The 21,228-nt window shown below is 40.0% G+C and overlaps 1 protein-coding gene across 50 annotated transcripts in view; it reads right to left on the bottom strand.

The window, feature by feature from the left end:
• Nucleotides 1-13,044: 13,044 nt before the first annotated feature.
• Nucleotides 13,045-21,228, bottom strand: part of LOC141164440 (protocadherin gamma-C5-like) — a 533,108-nt gene continuing 524,924 nt past the window's right edge. For all 50 annotated transcript variants that reach the window (XM_073649721.1, XM_073649723.1, XM_073649724.1 and 47 more), the window contains exon 4: nucleotides 13,045-15,768. In XM_073649721.1, coding sequence (XP_073505822.1) covers nucleotides 15,554-15,768 — 215 coding nt within the window. In that variant the 3' untranslated portion in view covers nucleotides 13,045-15,553. The remainder of the gene's footprint in view (nucleotides 15,769-21,228) is intronic.

The following is a 21,228-nucleotide window of genomic DNA, read 5'->3' as shown; positions in this document are numbered from 1 at the left end:
GGCCCGCGCAGCGCTCCCGCTTGGTTCCCGGCACTTGCAGTGAGTTGTAGGACCTGCGGTGACGTCAGAGTCATGTGACGGGTCACGTGACGCTGACGTCGGCAGGTCTTTCAATTCAAAGTTGCCGGCAGCCGGGAGAACGGAGTGAGCAGGACAGCGCGGGCCATCGGAGGTAAGTATATACACTCTCTCGGTTCACACTGTATAAATCCATGCTGTTTGCATGGATTTATATAGTGTGACCTAGTTATCAAGCACTTTCCAGGTGATGCTAACATCGCCTGGAAAGCGCTTGTCAATCTGCATGCGGAAACGCATGTGAATCTGCATGTGGATCCGCATGTATTCTGCAGGAAAAACGCATGTACAATCTGCATGCGTTTTTTCTGCCAGGGAGATGCAGAAATGATGCAGAAATTTTCTGCTTCATTTCTGCATCGTGTGCACATACCCTAAGTGTGAGGGCCGCACAGCTTTAGTATGCTATATACCTGACGATTAACCCCATATCTGCAGGTTAATAGTGTTTGGGGACATGACAGGTTCCCTGGCTTATATGGTGGTAGTGGAGGGGTTAATAGCCCTCCGAAATGTTCTGGTGTTGTAATATTCCTTCAAGCAGCACCATTGCTCATCAGAAGAGTGGCATCATTCGACCAGATTCTTCCTGACAACATGTCTGCTCTGTGTCACCCTGATAGTAAATCAATATCAATGAAATTTCCTGAGGGAAGTGGAGATATAAGGAAGATGAATCCTTGCACACAATGTCCTCTTGTCGCCCCTCCTCCTCAGCGTACATGACAGCTCTGTTCAGCAATGACAGATATTCTTTTCCCTCCGAAATCTGCATTGCTGAATTTCCCTGATAAAGAACTAAACCTATAGGCGTCAACCTTCATGAATATAGAAACTGGCTCATGGTTAAATCGATTCATGGCTTTATTCTGGGGTTTATACGCCATGACAGTGATGGAATGTAAGAATAGATTAATGAGCACAGATCATATGCCGCGTGGCTCCGCCACATAATGACGGGAGCAGTCATTGCTAATGCCGGGCGGCTTATGCTTCAGCCTTTGGCACCATAATTCCCCGCTCTCATTTCCCTCCCTCTCCTCTTTCTATTCAAGCCTTTTTATAGGATTTTTTTCTCTCGCTCGGTACGGCTTGTTTTTTCCACAGAATTTGTTTTCCGCTCGTCTGTGACATTGCATAATAGCAATTTATGGCAAGCGGATGGGCGAGCAGAGGAAGAATTAGCATTCTGTGGGGATGATCAATGTGCATAGGAATATAATGTAATTCCGCTGAAAGAATGGCGTAAGGCGGTGCCCTCATGGTGTAAGTGATGTTGCTGAGGAAACCTAGTCAGAGGTGGCGTTACCGATTTAATTGACTACGGCATAGTCACTTATGTATGCACATAATGGCGGTCTGCCTGCAGCACATATCATCCATACAGAGCTGCTGTATTCCTCGCTGTACACGCTCTGTGTTTATATGGACGTGTATAGGATATGCGCAGTCCACAGCTGCCCTCCATTCTTCTCTGCTGTGTTTTGTGTGTATACCCTCCGTCCTCTTAAGTCCACGGCACGCTTCCCCCTCCCCCCATCCCTGGCGCTGTTACCAGCCAGATTTCTAATTTCATAAGCGTGGCTGCAGCTGCTCCTCCTAAGCCAGACGGGCTCTCCATATAATAAAATCAAATTAGCTCCACAAGCTTTCACCTACAGTGGCTCCATCGTGATTGCAGAAACAAAGACGACACATTCGATGTCAAATATCGAGGTTGTGTGTTAATGGCAAGCCCCAGGATAATTAATACTGTGCGTCTATAAAATAATTGAAGTGGGCGATGTCTAAACCGCCTTTAAAGTGTAACCATCATTTTAGTTTTTTATTTCATAAATCAATAGTACACGTGAGAAGAAGCAACTTTGTAAGATATCTTATCAGAGGAATCTGCTTCTTTCTCCACCAGGACTGATCTTTCACTCTCCATTATTGGGTAAAATCATAATTCAGTGATAGATGACAGTTGGTGCTTTTAAAACTTCAATTGAGAAGGGAGGATGGTAGAGGAGCTAGACACAGACATTCTGCTGCAAGTTCTCCTGAAATGACGGTTACAGTTCTCCATAGAACTTTATGAGCACCAACTGCCATCGCCAATCTCACTAATGGTAAAGTCTGTTTAACTGAAGATGGCTTTTACCGATGAACGGAGAATAGAATTTTGAAACAGAATGATCAATCCAGGAAGGGAAGGAAACGGATTTCTCTAATAAGATAAATTACCAAGTTTCTTATTTTTATGTATACTCTTTGATTTATAAAAAAATAAATAAAAATAAATTCTTTAAAGGGGTTGTCCACAGCTCAGACAACCCTTTCTCAATCGCTATATTTCTCCCACAGAAAATAATAATAGCTATACTCTTACCTCTGGTGAGGGTGTCATTTCAGCGGTGTTGGCGCCTGCTCTCCCGGGACTTGCGTGACCTTGCAGACAATAAGCGGCCACTTCACTCTCACCTCCATAGGACATAAATGACATCCAGAGTAAATCAGAGAGTAAATCAGAGAGCAGCTCTCACTTCTGGGTGTCAATTTGGTCTGAAGGAAGTGAGCATGAAGCAGCCGCTGACCGACTGCAGGGCTCAAGTGTCATGTCATGCAAGCCCCGGGAGAGCAGAAGGCAACGTCGCTATATTGGCGCCCGCACTAGAGGTGAGTATAGCTGTTATTATTTTACATTGGGGAAATATAGTGATTGAGAAGGAAGTGTCCGAGTAGTGAACAAGCCCTTTAAGTGTATCATTTATACTATGATTTCTAGGCATTGCTCGTGTCATTTTATACATATGTGTGATGGATCCCCATTATGCTGATAAGACCAGTTGGATACATTTTGGAAACAAGAGTCTGATTCCTGTTTTATTGTAATGTTCTTATTTTTTTCCATTGCTGATTGCAGATTTTACTTTTTAACCTTTTATAACCTTTCATCTGTTCCTGGTTAAAATGTCTTCGGCATGACTATGTATGTGCATGCCATTATCTTCTTTCTTTTTCTGCGGCTCTTTTTGTTCTTACCTCCCCCTTTTTGGCAGCGTGTTCTCAGCTCAGAATCACATAGCTCCCTTGATGCCTAATGTGCTATTGCTGATAGATTTACGCTGAGAACACATATGCTAAATAATATTAACACTCTGTCTTGAAGGGATTCTACATATTTCAAAGGGAGTCTGTAGGAACAAAATGCTTGCTTCAGTGCACCTTGCTACCTACTTGTTTTCCATCTATATCCAGGCCCTTTTCCTTGATTGACATCCTTTGATTTCCATATTTCTTGACTTTTCCTTTTAGGTGTTGCAATTTCAGTGTTGAGGAGTATATAATATTTCAGATTATGGGTACTAGATTCTGAGATGGGATTTTGATCCAGAGAACTAGTCTGATTGCCGTATGTGGAGTCGGGAAGGAATTTTTCCCTTGATATGGGGAAATTGTCCTTTGCTCCTAAGCTCCCCTTAGTGGTGAATGAAGGCAGTTGTGATTTTATCATTCAGCTTTTGCAGGTAATTTGGCACTCTATTCTGGAGAAATGGAGATCAAGCAGCTGCAAAGATGAATATGTTTAGAAACGAATGAGACAATTGAATGGAAAGCGGGTAATTCTGCTGGTAAATAAGGAATTCCAGAATTTTCGATGTTTAAAGATATGCCATTTAATTTCAATGCATTTCGAAGTCGGTCTGACTTTTTCTTCATAAGAACCACAGAAAGGACCTTTCTCCTGAGGAAGAAGTCAGACTTCGAAATGCGTTAAAATTAAACCGCATCAAGAATTCTGGAATTCCTTATTTACCAGCAGCGCAGCATTGCCCAAAACGCATCCAGCCGGCAGGACGTCAGCAGCACTTGGATATATTATTGAACCTTTATAAGGGTTGTGCTTTTCACAACTCGAACAAGTGAGCAATTACCGCATCTTAATAACGCTTCTGTCCGAATAATGCCCTATATACACTTTCTGTTCAATTCTAGTTTCCCAAAGAAATGAATCAGGGCAGAATTTTGAACTGTGCAGACTATTAGTCTGACTGTAAGGTTTTCCCTTATTTTACGGAAATATAACGTATTTGCAGAAATGTTAAATAGTTTTGTATTATAAGAAGACTTCCATTTCATTGAGGGGCACATGTTATATATGCCAGGAAGCTGATGTTAAATACATATGTAGTTTCGAGGTCTTCAAATGGAAGGAGGTGGGGAACAAAATATTCATCAAGCTGACAGTTGTCTGCTAGACTAGTTAATAAATATTTCATTTGCCTTTCTATATTGTACGTTGAAGCGATTATCCCCAGAGCATTTTAGTGTATAGTCTCAGAGGTTTAAAATTGTTTTAACCCCTTCACGATATACGCTATGCATGCACAGCGCTGTAGGAGGTGAGTTAAGGCAAACCACCGTACATGTACAGCATGACGATCGAACGGGCTCGCTCCGAATGCCAGCGTGATCAAAAGCGGATTTCAACTCTATACGACAGCTGACACCCTGTAGCAGCACCCACGGTGCTAGCACTGATCGCGGGCGTTTAACCCCTCTGATGCCACTGTCAATAGTGACAGCAACAGCGATTGGCATAGCAGAGTGTGGGAGCTCCGTCTCTGCTCCAATCGGCACAACGCAATTGTGATTGCGTTGTGCAGATGGTCTCTTATGGTGACTTCGGGTCGAAAGATGGCTGCGGGATCACCCAGGTACGGTGGCCTGTAACCTCCAGCTCAGAGCAGCAGCTGACACGCCTCCCGGTGTGCAATTGCCTGATCTAATGCTCTGCAATACAAAATCAAGGCAGGGAAAGTTGAATGCCCATCCTGGGACAAAGTAAAAAAGTAAAAAAAAAATTAAAAAAATCACGACATAAAAAAGAAAAAATATTAATTAAATTCATAAATGCTGTATATTTCTGTAACGACAAAAATAAACAAATAAAGTACACATATTTAGTATCGCCACATCCGGAAGGACCTGACCTATAAAACTCTCCCATGACTAAACCTCTTTAGTGAACACCGTAAAAGAAAAATGGCAATAAACTATTCCTGAATTGCTGGATTTTGTTAATTTTGCCTCCCAAAAATCGGAATAGAAAGCGATCAAAAAAGGTTATGCGACTAAAAATGGTACCAATAAAAACGTCAAATCGTCCCTCAAAAAACAGGCCCTCACATGACTGTCGGCACAAATATAGAAAAATTATAGCTTTAAAATATGGCGATGCAAACATTTTTTTTGCAAAAAAAAGCATCTTTTAGTGTGTGATAACAGCCAAACATAAAATAACTATATAAATCAGGTATCGCTGTAATCGCGCTGATCCAAAGAATAAAGTCATCTAATCACTTATACAGCACGAGAAACGGTGTAAAAAACAAATAAAACCAATTTTTAATATCCTGTTGATTAGTTCATTCGGCCTCCCAAAGTTCACAGTAAGGCCTCGCTAACATTTATTCTGCGCTGAGCGCTTACACCAAGGTTTCCGTGTAAATCTCTGAAATAAGTTATTCAGACAGAACCTCCAGCGGAAGATTCCCTATAATGAGGCAGATGGAGGCACCGTGGTCGCCGCCTGGCCTATTATCAAGCAGTGTCCGTCTTTTTAAATATGCACATAACCACGGTTGGACACGGTTTTGTGCACCTCTGAAAAGAAGGACACCATTGAACAGATTCCAGACAGAGTACAAAGTAACTTTGCTGCCTCATTATAGTGAATGGATCCCTGGGGGGTTTCATCTAAATCATGTCATTTGGAGATTTAAATGGAAACCCTGATATCAGTGCTCAGCGTAGAACACCGGATAAATGTGATTTCAAATGTTATATAAAATGTCCCTAACAAAAGCTTCAACTCAATCCACAAAAAAAGCAAGTCCCAACTCAAGTCTGTCATCCGTCAATGGAAAAATAGGGGGCTTCCACGTTACTGGTAGCTCAAAGGATCTGGAAAAGCGCTATGGCTCCTCACCCTCCAAAAGAAATCCAGCGATACCTGCTCTTTCAAATAGAAATGCTCCCCTCCATTTTGAGCCCTACAGCATGCCTAAACTGCAGTTAGCATCCACGTTTAGTATTTATGTAGCGATGAGACCTCTCTTGAATTACGGGGTCCATGTCTCCAGAACCACGAGCTGGGCATAATGCATGGACAGTAAAATGTATGGGCATTACAATGTACAGGCACTACACTGGCAAATTTGCAATTTTCACTCAGCAATATAGTCACATAGTGCTGCTTGTTTCAGGCAAATACCAATGAAGTCAAAATCATCATTGCATTTGTAGATAAATTCCCAGAGGGGTGTAATTTCCAAAATCAGGTCACTTGATGGGCGATTCTGCTCTTTTGGTGCTTAGGGACTCTGTATGTGGAGTCCGCAAACTATTGTACGAGTCCGCAAACTATTGTACGATAATTTGTTCTCCAAGTCACATAGCGCTCCTTCCAGTTCCAAGCAGTACTGTACAGCTACAGATGGGATGTTCAGCAGATATGGTGTGATAAATTTTTGGTGCCATTTTTACCCATTTTCCCCTGTGACAATGTAAAATCTGGGGCTAAATCAAAACTATTGTGGTTAAAAATGTAATTATTTTTTCTACCCTGTCCAATGGTATAAAATTCTATGACACACATGTGGTTTCAATATGATCACTGCACCCCTAGATACATTCATTGAGAGGTGTAGTTTGTAAAATGAGGTCACTTATGGGGGGGGTTGCTGTCATGGTACCTCAGGGGTTCTGCCAATGTCACATGGGAAACTCAAACCAGTCCAGCAGAACAACAGTACACTACAATACGGCGCTCCTTCCCTTCTGAGCTTTTCACTGTGCCTCAAAAGTAGTTTTTGACCACATATGAGGTATCAGTGTACTCAGAAGAAATGTCATAACATATTTTATTGTCCATTTTCTCCTATTATCCCTTGAAAATTCAAAACTTGGGGCCAAAGTAACATTTTAGTGGAAAAAATGGTAATTTTCCATTGACTCAGCCCAATCGTACACATTTCTGTGAATCACCTGAAGGTTAAAAACACTCAATAGACTGCTAGATGCATTCCCCAAGAGATATAGTCTCCAAAATTGGGTTACTTATGGGGGTTTCTGCTGTTTTGGCATGTCAGGGGCTCTTTAAATGTGACATGGCATCCGCAATCTGTTCCTACCAAAATTCCGCTCCAGAATTCAATTAGTGCTCCTTCCCTTCCGAGCCTTGCAGTATACCCAAACAGTAATTTTCCACCACATATGAGGTATTGGTGTACTCAGGACAAATTGCTAAACAAATAGTTTGGTCCCTTTTCTCTTGTTACCCATATAAAAATGAAAAATTTGGGGGTGAAGCAACATTTTTGCAGGCGAAATGTATTTTTTCATTTTCACTGCTCAACATTAAAAAATTCTGTGAAGCACCTGTGGTTTCAAGGTGCTTACAACACCTCTAGATAAATTCCTTGAAGGGTGTAGTTTCCAAAATGGGGTCATTTGTAGGGGGTTTCCACTGTTTAGGCCCATCAGGGGTCTGCCAACGCAACATGACGTCTGCTATCTATATCTATTCCAGCCAATTTTGTGCTCCAAAAGTCAGTTGGCGCCCCTTCCCTACCAAACCCTGCCATGTGCCCAAACAGTAGTTTTCCACCACATAGCAGGTATCAGCATATTCAGTAGAAATTGCACAACAAAATTGTACAGTCCATTTTCTCCTGTTACCCTTGTAAAAAATGCAAAATTTGTGGCTAAATTAAAATTTTTGTGGCAAAAATTCAAATGTTCATTTTTTCCTTCCACACTGCTTTAGATCCTGTGAAGCACCTAAAAGATTAATAAACTTCTTGAATGTGGTTGTATGCACTTTGGGGGTGTAGTTTTTAAAATGGTGTCACTTTTTGGTATTTTCTGATATATACAGTCATGGCCAAAAGTTTTGAGAATGACACCAAAATTATATTTTCACATGATCTGCTGGCCTCTGGTTTTTATTAGTGTTTGTCTGATGTTTATATCACATACAGAAATATAATTGCAATCATATTATGAGTACCAATAGGTTATATTGACAGTTAGAATGAGATAATGCAGCAAGTCAATATTTGCAGTGTTGCCCCTTCTTCTTCAAGACCTCTGTAGTTCTCCCTGGCATGCTCTCAATCAACTTTTGGACCAAATCCTGACTGATAGCAGTCCATTCTTGCATAATCAATGCTTGCATTTTGCAAGAATTTGTTGGTTTTTGTTTGTCCACCCGTCTCTTGATGATTGACCACAAGTTCTCAATGGGATTAAGATCTGAGGAGTTTCCAGGCCATGGACCCTAAATCTCTATGTTTTGTTCCATGAGCCATTTAGTTATCACCTTTGCTTTATGGCAAGGTGCTGCATCATGCTGTAAAAGGCATTGTTGGGCGCCAAACTGCTCTTGGACGGTTGGGAGAAGTTGCTCTTGGAGGACATTCTGGTACCATTCTTTATTCATGGCTGTGTTTTTAGGCAAGACTGTGAGTTAGCCAATTCCCTTGGCTGAGAAGCAACCCCACACATGAATGGTTTCAGGATGCTTTACAGTTGGCATGAGACAAGACTGGTGGTAGCCCGCACCTCTTCTTCTCCGAATAAGCTGTTTTCCAGATGTCCCAAACAATCGAAAAGGGGATTCATCTGAGAAAATGACTTTGCCCCAGTCCTCAGCAGTCCACTCCCTGTACCTTTTGCAGAATATCAGTCGGTCCCTGATGTTTTTTCTGGAGAGAAGTGGCTTTTTTGCTGCCCTCCTTGAAACCAGCCCTTGCTCAAAGAGTCTCCGCCTCACAGTGCGTGCAGAAGCACTCACACCAGCCTGCTGCCATTCCTGAGCAAGCTCGGCACTGCTGGTAGTCCGATCCCGCAGCTGAAACAGTTTTAAGATACGGTCCTGGCGCTTGCTGGTCTTTCTTGGGCGCCCTGGAGCCTTTTTGACAACAATGGAAGCTCTCTCCTGGAAATTCTTGATGATGCGATAGATTGTTGACTGAGGTGCAATCTTTGTAGCTGCGATACTCTTCCCTGTTAGGCCATTTTTGTGCAGTGCAATGATAGCTGCACGTGTTTCTTTAGAGATAACCATGGTTAACTGAAGAGAAACATTGATACCAAGAACCAGCCTCCTTTTAAAGTGTCCAGTGATGTCAGTCTTACTTAATCATTACTGATTGATCGCCAGCCCTGTCCTCATCAACACCCACACCTGTGTTAATGGATCAATCACTAAAACGATGTTAGCTGCTCCTTTTAAGGCAGGACTGCAATGATGTTGAAATGTGTTTTGGGGGTTAAAGTTCATTTTCTGGGCAAATATTGACTTTGCAAGTACAGTAATTGTTGTTAAGCTGATCACTCTTTGACATTCAGGAGTATATGCAAATTGCCATTACAAAAAATGAAGCAGTAAACTTTGGAAAAATTACTATTTGTCTCATTCTCAATACTTTTGGCCATGACTGTAGACCCCTCAAAGTCACTTCAAACGTGATGTGGTCTCTAAGAAAATGATTTTGTAAATTTTGCTAGAAAAATGAGATATTGCTCACAAACTATTAACCCTTCTAACTTTTTACCCCCAAAAAATCTAGATTTAAAAAATAATGCAGATGTAAAGTAGACATGTTTTTAATGTTCTTTATAAATTATTTTATACAGCATGACTAACTGGTTTAAGGATATAAAAATAGAAAATTAGAAAATTGCTAAAATTTTAACAAATTGCATTATTTTCACAAATACATGCAAAAGAAAATCGACCTCAATTTAAATAAATTAAATAAATAAATGATAAAGTGCAATGTGTCTTGAAAAAAACAGTCTCTGAATCACTAGGATTTGTTGAAGTGTTTCAGAGTTATTACTATATAAAGTGACACTGGTCATAATTTTAAAATTTGGCCTGGTCAGGAAGGTGAAAATAGGCATCGGGTCAAATGGATTAATGCTATTTCATCCTTATTTTATTTATTGGTTGCAGGAAATGGTGTAATCTGTTATATTGCTTAAGTCCCCGTCACACTTAGCGACGCTGCAGCGATCCCGACAACGATACGACCTGTCAGGGATCGTTGCTGCGTCGCTATGTGGTCGCTGGTGAGCTGTCAAACAGGCAGGCTCACCAGCGATCGGGGAGCAGCGACATCGTGGAAAGATTCTTTCCACGATGTCCTGCTCCTGGTTACCAGCCTGCTGAAGCAGGAGCAGGCTGGTAACCATGGTAAACATCGGGTTACTAGGGGCACACGCGCACCTAGTAACCCGCTGTTTATCATGGTTACCGCTCTGCTACGGTGAGCGGGAGGTTGCCGCTCACTTTATCAGGTTCATAACCATGATAAACAGTGGGTTACTAGGTGCGCGTGTGCCCCTAGTAACCCAATGTTTATCATGGTTGCCAGCCTGATCGCTGCTCCCGCTGGTCACACACAGCCATGTGTGCTGACCAGCGGGAGGGCAATGACCAAAAAAAGGTCCAGGACATTCTGAAGCGATCAGCGACCTCACAGCAGGGGCTTGATCGCTGCAAAGTGTCACACATAGCGACATCACTGGTGAGGTCGCTGTTGCGTCACCAAAACCGAGACTCAGCAGCGATCTCGCTAGCGATCTCGCTATGTGAGACGGGGGCTTTACTGTGTGCTTGGCTTTGTCTATTGTCTGAACTATAGATTCCAGACAGGAGCACAGTAAAGCTAATTTTGTTGAAAAAGTAATCATATCCAAAGGCTCATTAATAGAAATATCTCTGGGGCTGTAATCGTGACTGGTGCAGATTCATGGAAATCACCTGCTGATACCATTGACTGTGAGCACACTAGAATAAAGCTGACATACAGAAAGATATATCCTTAAATTAAAGGCATCCTAAAAGATCCTAGGAACATTTTGATAAAGTATGGATGCCTGGATCTAATATGCGCAGTGTGGTAACCATTGAAGAGGTCAATGGTGTTGAGGTTAGAGGGATTAGTGATTCAGAGATTTATATATTTGGAGTCGGGATAAAGTTTTTGGAATTGGCATTTATACCTGGAGGTTTTTTGCCTTTCTATGCATTAGCATTGCAGAAGAGTTGGCTGAACTAGATGGATAGCCCACTAACCATATTACTGTTTTCTCTCCATCCTCTATCCTCGCTCCTTTTTATCTCACTCCCCTTTTCACTCTCACTTTCTGTGGTAGCTGACATAGAAGAAAAGTAATATATTTATTGTAGCAAGTCAAATGATTGTAATACATAGAGTGATTGGGTCCACTTCTTGTTAGTGTCTATCCTCTCTGCCTCAATGAAGAGAGGTCGTGGAGATCATCTGCACATTATTTGATGTGTTCTATAACTGGATTATTTGGATAAAATGAGTTTTGGGGTTTTGGTGGGGGGGGCGAATAGAAGAAAAAGTAGAATACCCAGGTGACCCAAAGTTTATTTTACAAGCATCCTTACTTGAATTGTTAGAGAAAAAAGTTGCCAATAATAAAAGAGAATACTTTGAAAAGGAAAAGATGGAAACTATGATGAAAAAAGCCATAATGTGCCATAAGAAACATTGTATCTAAAAAAGGCTAGAACAAACACTTAGGGAAAATAAAGAAAATATTGATGTCTAGAAGGGAAGGGGAAATTGCCATCTCAGCCTTTCATGGCTTTTGAGTTACTAAAACTGTTTGGCTCGCTATTCTATGCTGTTTTGGTAACTCCTATTTATTTCTATGAGAGTTGCAGAGACAATGTAGCTCTTCTGCTCTTACTTCTTTCCTTATGTCCACCTCCACTGGTTGGATCTGGACAGAAATACAGCCATCTCAGTCATGAAGGGCTGGGAAAGCTGCAATGGGAGTAATACTGGGAGAACCTAATGATTATGTTGGGACTCGCTAATCATTTAATGTATAAAGTGACCTCCCAACACTTCCTAACAAACGCTATCAGAGAGAGAGAAGAAACATTGGATTTCAGCTCCCGATCTTTGTGAATGCGTGGGAGATAAACATTTATCGGAGATGTCTGGCAGTAGCTTACTTGCCTCTCCATTGGATGGTTATATATTTTATGTCAGTTTCCAGATACTTAATTGGTTGCCTTGTGATGTTAAAGTCCACAAAAAGTACAATATTGTTATGTGTAGATCCATACTTCTTGAAGAAACTACTCCGTTCTGGTGTTATTGAATTTCATACCTGGTTGGCACTTAGCTCTGTGGAACAATAGAGATGGCACTGCATTATGCTGGCACAGAGCAGTTACAGGTTAATTATCATTTTAACATGTTATTCTGACACATCAGAAGAAGTACTTACCGATGGTGGTTCGGGTATTTAGATTGCTTAATTTCTTATTTGTCTAACAGAAGAACTCAGATGAGCCATGTGCCACTTTGATTCCTTTCAGCTCTGTTTGTATCTCCGTGGAGAGCAAAACATGTGGCATACTGATTCCTTGAAAGTCCATAGAAAGTCTACCACAGCAGAATAGATATGAAGGGCCACGGTATGGAAGAGAATGCTTGTGTCCCTTCATTTTAGCAATAGGTGGGGTCTCGGGAGATAAACCGTCATCAAAACAGTGAATTGTTAGAGGTTTGTAGCAATAATAGGTACTCTTTAAATAGTTGACTCCTGTCCAAAGAAGTCACCCATTCAATACATTTTTCACACTGGTTCTACCAGTAAGAGTGAATGGTATTGGTATAGGGCAAGTAAGGGAATTAAGAAGAATGTTGCTCAGCCGTTCTGCTTTGTGTCTCATTTCATGGAGAAGCGGCTGCAGTGCCATCAGCAGGAGACACAAAATCATTAAGGAAATATGGGTCAAGTCTAACAAGCTTAACCAGACGGCAATCTCTCTAAGAATATAAGACTTCTTATCTGTGCTTTGTGTAATACAATGCAAGACATAAAGGCAGCCACGTAATTAAAACCTCCACACGCCAACAATTTGAAGAAAACATTTTATTTATTTTTTTTTTCCCAAAGAAAGAAAGCAATATAAAAAACAGAGTATAAAACTTGCATGTAATGCAGTGACATGGGTCTATATGGATACAGGGAGGGGAATAAGCATATATATATTTTTTTATATAATATGTAGGTATAATTCAGTATTAGACACAAAAAGGACAGATGCATTTCAACTCATGTACATTGATATCACAAACCACACAGAAAGATAGGAGAATATTAAAATACTGCTGTCCACAAGTTAGCTACAGGGATGAGAAAAGCACTTAATTCTTACAAGACAATAGCATTTTCTACAATGACGTAACCTTCTGATTCTTCAATAGAAAGGAAAAAATAGCAAAAATGTATCTACCGCTAAAAGACTCACATGACTGCATTAGTTAATAGTATTACAAGCAGCGGGAATGGTTACTATTACAAGAGAGATTAGGGGGATGGTCATGAATAATTGTGTTTGTTCCCAAAAATTCTAGCTTTATACTTGGTTACGTAGGTCACCGTTGACATAAGTAGACTTAATGATGAAGATCCTAGCCAAAAAAACATGATTTTCTTCTACTGAATGACTATACTATTATATCAGAGGAGAAACATCATCATCATTTATGATCCAAAAACTAGAACAGTCATTTTTTAATAGGTTCATTTTGGATTTCTAGGCTTGCAACCAGAAATGATAGCCCATGATGTTTGGTGGTGATGGTGATTTTACTCATATAGGCAATTGTTCTCTAAAATTCTGTAAGCCGTTGTAACTGGTCCGATCTGTACATTCATCTTCTGGATTGCACTAGAATATTTAATAAATTGTGGCTGTCAAACCTTGAAATGGTTAGATCCAAAATTAAAATTCTGCCCAGGATTATATCTAGGCCATGGGTGGTTATAAAGAAAGGCCTTATATCTATTATGCCTAATGTAGGAAAATATTACACAATTGTTTTATTAAAAAATAGGGTTTCTCCTCTCATTAATTCATTTTTGTAACTGTACATAATTAAAAACAAGTTGCTGAACTTTATTTTATGCTACGATTATTAGTATCTGTTCTTTGCGTCTTTTTTTTTCCCTTTGTTAACCATGCACCTGATGGTGCCTAGTACTTTTTTTGATGATGGTTGACTTCAGCCTCCGAAATGTTTGTATCATTTTTATATCATCGTTAATAAAATGAAGAAAAATGTAATTTATGTACAAGTTAGAATTTTAATATTCTTGGCAAGTATGTATGCGTCATAATCTCCTCCCCCGGTGAATCTACAGTTCTTAACCCTACACATCTTGATCTGCCCTAGACAGGTTTACTTTTACCGTTCTATATAAAGAATGAATATCCCCCATGCTGATTACATGCAACAAATTCCCTATGTCTGGTGGAGTTGCAGACAATTTGTGAAAATTAGACATGCATTTTCTTTGTGCAGAAGTGTAAAAAGTCCATCTTGTCGCCAAACAAAATAGAACTTTCCGTTAGTGTTCCATGTACATTAAATTATGTGAATATTCTTACTCCATAATCAGGGGGGGAAACAAAAATCTCCTACATAGTCTTCTCATAGAAAATGAACAAAAACATCAATAAGTACAGTATTAAAATAAGTACTGCACAAGACCATTGACACTCTTTATAAGTAGTAGTTGTACGATCACTACATATATATTTAGCATTTTTTACATACTTTAGGAAACAAAAAGTTGCGGAACATTTTTTTTTTACGTCACGCATCGGATGCAACTATTTTGTGAACTGAAACAAGATTCATGAGAATTTGACCCGTTAAGTAACATCAGTAGTATTTCACCATTTTCGCCCCGTGCTTTACAACCTTCTTACAAATACTCCGCGGTCATATTCTAAAGAATTGTGTTGAGTCTACAAAATTGCTGCCTTTGTGTTAATATCCTTACTATCCAGTTTTTTTTAGACTTAATTAATATTTTGTTTCATTCAGGTCACACATTTCCGCTTACACAGGTTTTGGAGCAATACAATTTTTTTTTTCTTTGATTACTGCCAATAGATAGTCAAACAAAATGGAAAATGGGTAAAAAGCAGAGAATTGCCCTCGAATACCTGAATGTTCATAAATTATAAATAACTACTTTGCTGGAATTATATACAATGGAAGAAGTTCCACAAGGTGTCGGTGTGGAAGCAAATCAAATTTTAACAGCTTGTAAAAAGAGTGCATATCATCGTGAAATTATCTTGCACTAATACAAAATCTTAGCTAATATTGACAGGGCACTTGTTTCCGAGACTCAGAATAATGTCCTCATCATCAGAGCTGGAAGCAAAAAAATCCACCGATGGAGGGGACATTCTGCACCCAGCTCTAACAATGATACATTCAAGCCATTGATTTTCTTATGCGTCCAAAGATGACATTCAGCATTGCCCTAATATTTTATGTTTTTCACATAGGGAAGTGTTCAAATAATTCTGCCCTGTTGGTGTAAGCAAACTCTTTCATAACGTTGGTTACTTCTTATCCTTCTTGCCAGATTTCTTCTTGTTACCTCCGCCCTTTCCGTCACGTTTTCCTCCAGCGTTGGTTGGTGTCAAAGTACTTCCTGGTATGTAGACGTTTTGTCTGTAGTCAGGAACATGCTGCAGGGTGAACTGTGGTCCATAACGAGCACTGAGGCCCATGGTGCCTGTTCCTCCTCCGAGGCCTGAAGTTCCTTCAGCGGCTTCTGTAACGTACAATCAAAAGCATTAGTGTTAACTTACAGTACCATTACATCATATTTTTCCAGTTATTATGTATGGAACTGTAAGGCACATTAATAAAAAATTATTAGGAAAAAGATTGCATCAGGGTTAATATGTTTAATGAAGGGATGTGACATTTGTAGAGGTGTTCAGAGAGCCATATCATGAAAGAGCCATTTCATATTAGTCTTGATTGTTGGGTCTGAGGCTCCACCAGGTTACATCATGTCTGTAATGGACACTTTAAGGACATACATGCATAATCGAACACAATACAGTCCTAGTCTGATAGTATTCATGGTCTCAGGTCAGGTCAGGTTGAAAATGTTTTATTGTACATTAAAGGGAACCTGTCACCATGAACATGCAGTGCAATCCGCAGGCACCATGTTATACAGCAAGAAGAGCCGAGCAGATTGATATATACAGTTTTGTGTGAAAATATTCAGTACAAACTATATTTTCATCATCTGCTTTTTGTGATTTTTGGTCCAGTGAGCAGTCCTATCAGTGACTAACAGCTTTTTTTATATATAAGCGTGCATACTGACAGAGCTGTCAATCACTGATGGGACCGCCCACTGGACCAAAAATCCCAGAAGCAGCAGAGCTTTAGAGGAATAAAACACAAGCTTATACAGAATCCATTCTCACTAAACTATACATGAATCTGCTCAGCTCATTCTGCTCTATAACAGGGTGCCTGCAGATTGGACTGCATTTTCATGGTGACAACTTCCCTTTAATTACAAATATTCATCTTTTTTTCCCTATAAAAGTAATAAATAGCTTCAATCCTGCAAAATAATTTATTATTATCCTTTTGTGCCCTTTTCTTATGTTATAGTTGGCAAGTTCCCTGGTTTCCTACTGCAGTTCATGTAGATTGTAACAGAACCTTTGCTCTGCTTTCTTAATGGAGGTCCCTTTGACATTTTTTTTCTGAACAGTGAAGGTTGTGGGCACCAGGAAATTACCATGCCACTTATTCACGTGAATGGAGACGTGGGGTGCTCGAGAAATGTCAGAAGGAGCTCTATCATTCCATTTTTAGGATTGGGTCCACTATGGAGGTCTTAAGCCACAATCAGACGTCAGTGATTTTTCTTGTACTCATAAAAGTGACAGATTTTCATCAGTGTTTTTGGATAAGATTTTGATCGGTGTTTGGTCAGTATGGCAGTTTTTGCCATCGGAGTTTAATGAGTTTTTTTGTATGCAGCTTCCAATCAATCATTTTGGTGGATTCTTTGTGACTATATTTAACATTTCTGAAGCCATATATCTTAATACATATATATTTTAATTAAGAGTTTAAAGAGGAGCTGTCACTAAGTCAAGAGTGGCCAGTTTTTGCACTTTATTCCAGCTGGGCCTCTGAGTATTCCACCGTACAGTTTCATAGATGTGGGATTTCTATTTAGTTCTCATTTTGCTGGTCTTTACTAAGGGGGTGTGATCACAGAGTAACAAACCAGAACAGCCTAATGACACACCCCAGAGGTTCTTGTGAGCCATGCTTCTTAGTAAAGACCAGCAAAATGGCTGATTTAAAAAAATATATACAATGGAATACTCCGGGGGGACCAGTTGGGATTAAATTAAAGCAAAAATTGGCCACTTTTAGGCTGGTGACAGGACCTCTTTAAGGATCTGGGAATTTTTCATTTTAGCTAATTTGTTTCTTCTTCCTCCTGTTCCAAGAGCCATAACTTTATTATTATTTCCTCAACCTAGTTTTTTTTTTTTGCGGGAGTTATATATTTGAAGGACACCATTGATTTCACCATACAATGTACTGGAAAACTAGAAAAAAAATTGAAGTATGATGAGATTGCAAAAAAAACCCACCATTTTTTGTGGTGGGTGGGGAGTGGGGTGGGAGTTTGTTTTTATGGCATTCACGTGTTGTAAAAATTACATGACAACATGGTCTTCCAGGTCAATAAGATTATGTCAACTCAATACTAAACATGTCTATTTTTTATTATTTTAGAAATTCTGAAATTTGGAATAAAGAAAAAAGTGTTTCTGTTGCCATTTTCAGGGACTTAAAACTTTCTTATTTTCCATTCATGGAACTCTAGTCATGGCCAAAAGTGTTGGCACCCTTGAAATTGTTCCAGAAAATGAAGTATTTCTTTCAGAAAATTATTGCAATTACACATGTTTTGTTATACTCGTGTTTATTTCCTTTGTGTGTATTGGAACAACACAAACAAACAGAAAAAAAGGCAAATTGGACATCATTTCACACAAAACCCCGAAAATGGGGACAAAATTGTAGGTACCCTCAACTTAATATATCTAATAGCTAATAATATAACTAAAACCATCAGAAAGCTTCTTACACCTCTGAACTGGAATTTTGCATCACTCTTGGACTTTTTTTGTGTGCTTTGAAATGATGTTTTTAATGATGTCATTTTTGGGGTATAAATGGAATTTTAAATACTTTTTATTGCAATTTAGTGGAAAGTGCAGCGACCAAAAGATGGAAAATTCCGGTATTCATATTTTTTTCCTCTGTTTGGGACATATCAATACAAGATATCTTTATTATTTTTTGTGTTTACATTTCTCTTTTCAAACTTTTCTCTATATATATTGTATATATATTTTTTAATTTTGACATTATATTTTAGTCTCCTTAGGAGTCTTGAACCTGTAATCACTTGACTACTTATAGTTTATACTTTAGTATCACGGTATTGCAGTATATCATGAAACTGCGGCTTTCCCATGGAGTTCAGCGTGTTGATGAGATTAACAGGAGGACTAAGATGGCAAATACAGGGACCTTCATCAGCCGCCTCCGTCCGAGGAAAAGATCGGACATAAACAGCCCCATAGATTATCATAGGCACGAGTGCTATCTGAGATTACACGTGTACGAGAAAAACTGACGTCTGAATGAGACTTTAGTGTTAAAATTCTAACATCTGCTTCCTTCTCTGCAGCTCTCGATCTGTATCCATTCTGCACATGTCTCCATTGACCCTGAAGTAAGGTATGACCTCAACTGAAGAAAGGGACTCCAGAAATATCGAACCTTATGCTGCAGCAAGATCAAAACATAGATACTCTATGATAATAAAGAGAGTTTTATGGCATAAAATAAAATATTGATATCTTACTGAAAATGACATGATCTGCAGATCTGCAAATGTTTTAAGGTTTATTTTTTACATTGAAGAAACACTTCAAGGTCAGTATTATTTAAAGGCAACCTGTCAGGTCAGATAATGCTTTTAATCTGCAGATATAGTGTTAATCTGCAGGTTAATAGCATTAGAAAGGTGATCAACCACCATACTGAAAGTGCGGCACCCGGGAGAGAATTAATTTTATTTCTCCTGGGAGCTGCTGGCTTTCAGTCATACAGGTGGGTTTGCACAACTTTAGTAAGCACACCCAGCACTTTGACTGACAGCTGGTTCTGCAGTGCATCAGTGCTGTGAGCTGTGAAGAAGCCACGTCAACATGCTTGTATGACTGGAGGTTGGCGGCTCCCAGAAGGAATACAATTCATTTTCTCCCAAGTGCTGGACCTTAAGTACAGTGGCCAGGTACCTGCTTGACTCTATTAACCTGCAGATTAACCCTATATCTGAAGGTTAACAGCAGTATCGGACCTGACAAGTGTTCGTTAATATGAGATCTGTATTGTTGAGAAGATGTGATACTCTATGTATCCTAGTACTTAGAATACAGTTGAGAAGATAATGAGGGGGGGGTCTCATTGCAATAATCAAAACACGCCCCCCATTGTGATGCCAGGTTTCATCACTCAGGACTGATCGGCCTCTATGGTATACAGTCATCACCGAAAGTTTTGGTGTCCATAAAATTGTTCCATAAGGTGCATTGCATGCAAAAATATATTGAGATCGACGAGCTTTTCCACGGCCGATGGGAATAAGACATATAGGATTAAGCAGCATATTACTTGCTCCACCTCACAGGTAATATACTATGCTGTGTGCAGTTGCCCTAAAATTTATGTTGGGTTAACCTCAAGGCAACTAAGGATACGCACACGTGAACATGTGCGGGATATTTGTGCGGCTGCTACTGCTATAGATCCCTCCCAATTAAAAACAATACCCCGCCATTATAGGAAAGTCCACAATTGTAATCCTAAATGCTTTATGGTGCGTGGCATTGAACATATACAATGTGGCATTAGGGGGGGCAATATCAAACGCCTTTTGGCACAAAAGGAATGCCGCTGGATAACACTCTTGGGAACTATGGTATCGCAGGGCCTTAATGAAGCATTGGGTTTTGCTTCGTACTTATGATTAGTATGTGTCTCTGCCTTCTCCCTGTCTCTTTGTAGCCATGGGTTTTTAATATATTTATCTTGTGTTGTTTTTATCTGGTTTTAATACTCATTTATTGCTTCTGGTCAAATTCTGATATTTATTCTACCCCTTTTTTTATATAATGTTTACAGTCTGCAGGGGCTAGGGTCCTATTTGACCCCTTCCTTCTTTCTTCCTCCTGCCTTGATGTACTTTTTGGCTATGTGTTTGGAGGACCTCTACCCCAGGGACCAGCTACTCCCAAGTTGCATATTGTGAGGACTCTGCCCTTTGGGATTAATTGGATGGACTTCTAAATACTATAACTCCAGCATTAGTGAATCCAAAATGAAGAATAAAGTGGACATAAAGCCAGAACTTGTATTACATATACTGTTTTTATTGAGTGTATACTTTGTGTGAAATGCTCATACTGTGTAAATTATGACTACTTACCTTAATATTATATACTTATTGCTGATGCATATTGCACTTTTGCACTTTTGATATGGATATGCTGTGTTGGACATATGTATCCTGACTCGTAGTTGTTTTTAGGCACAATTACACTTTTTCGGCCATTAATCTTAATCTGGGTAACTTCCCCCTTTTAAACTGATGGCAGCATGAGCATATGCAGGAGTTATTATCTATATATACCAGAGACTGATGGCAGAAGCGCTTGGTGCGCACAGTGCGCATGCGCTCTCTCGGCCCTGCTCTGCGGCGCCCCGCTCTCTGTCTTTGTTCGCTCCTGCACTCCGTGGTTCGTACATGGCGACGGCCGGACCATGTGACTGCTCGAGTGATTGATGGGGGGGCGGGGCCTCCGCGGGCATGACAGCTTGAGAGCGCATGCGCCGCCTACTTTATCGCTATTGGCTCCATTCTAACACATGGGTGGAAGGTCCTTGCAGATATAAACACAGGATGAGACATATGTTTAACCACGCCCTCTGAAGAAGCTAGATTGCGAAAGCATGCGTTTGGGGCTGAGGCTGGGCTGGAGACCTGGCACAGGCTTTTTCAAACATGGGTATGAATGACTTTTTGCTTTTCATCTGATCCTTATCAACCGTGGAGGGAGCCCTTCCTATATTTATGCTCTGTTGGTATTTGCCATCAGTATGACTA

Source organism: Phyllobates terribilis, unplaced genomic scaffold (assembly GCF_046119375.1).
Source record: "Phyllobates terribilis strain yellow unplaced genomic scaffold, ASM4611937v1 Scaffold_10__3_contigs__length_209671492, whole genome shotgun sequence".
NCBI classification, from domain to species: Eukaryota; Metazoa; Chordata; class Amphibia; order Anura; family Dendrobatidae; genus Phyllobates; species Phyllobates terribilis.
This window is presented reverse-complemented; position numbering and strand designations above follow the sequence as displayed.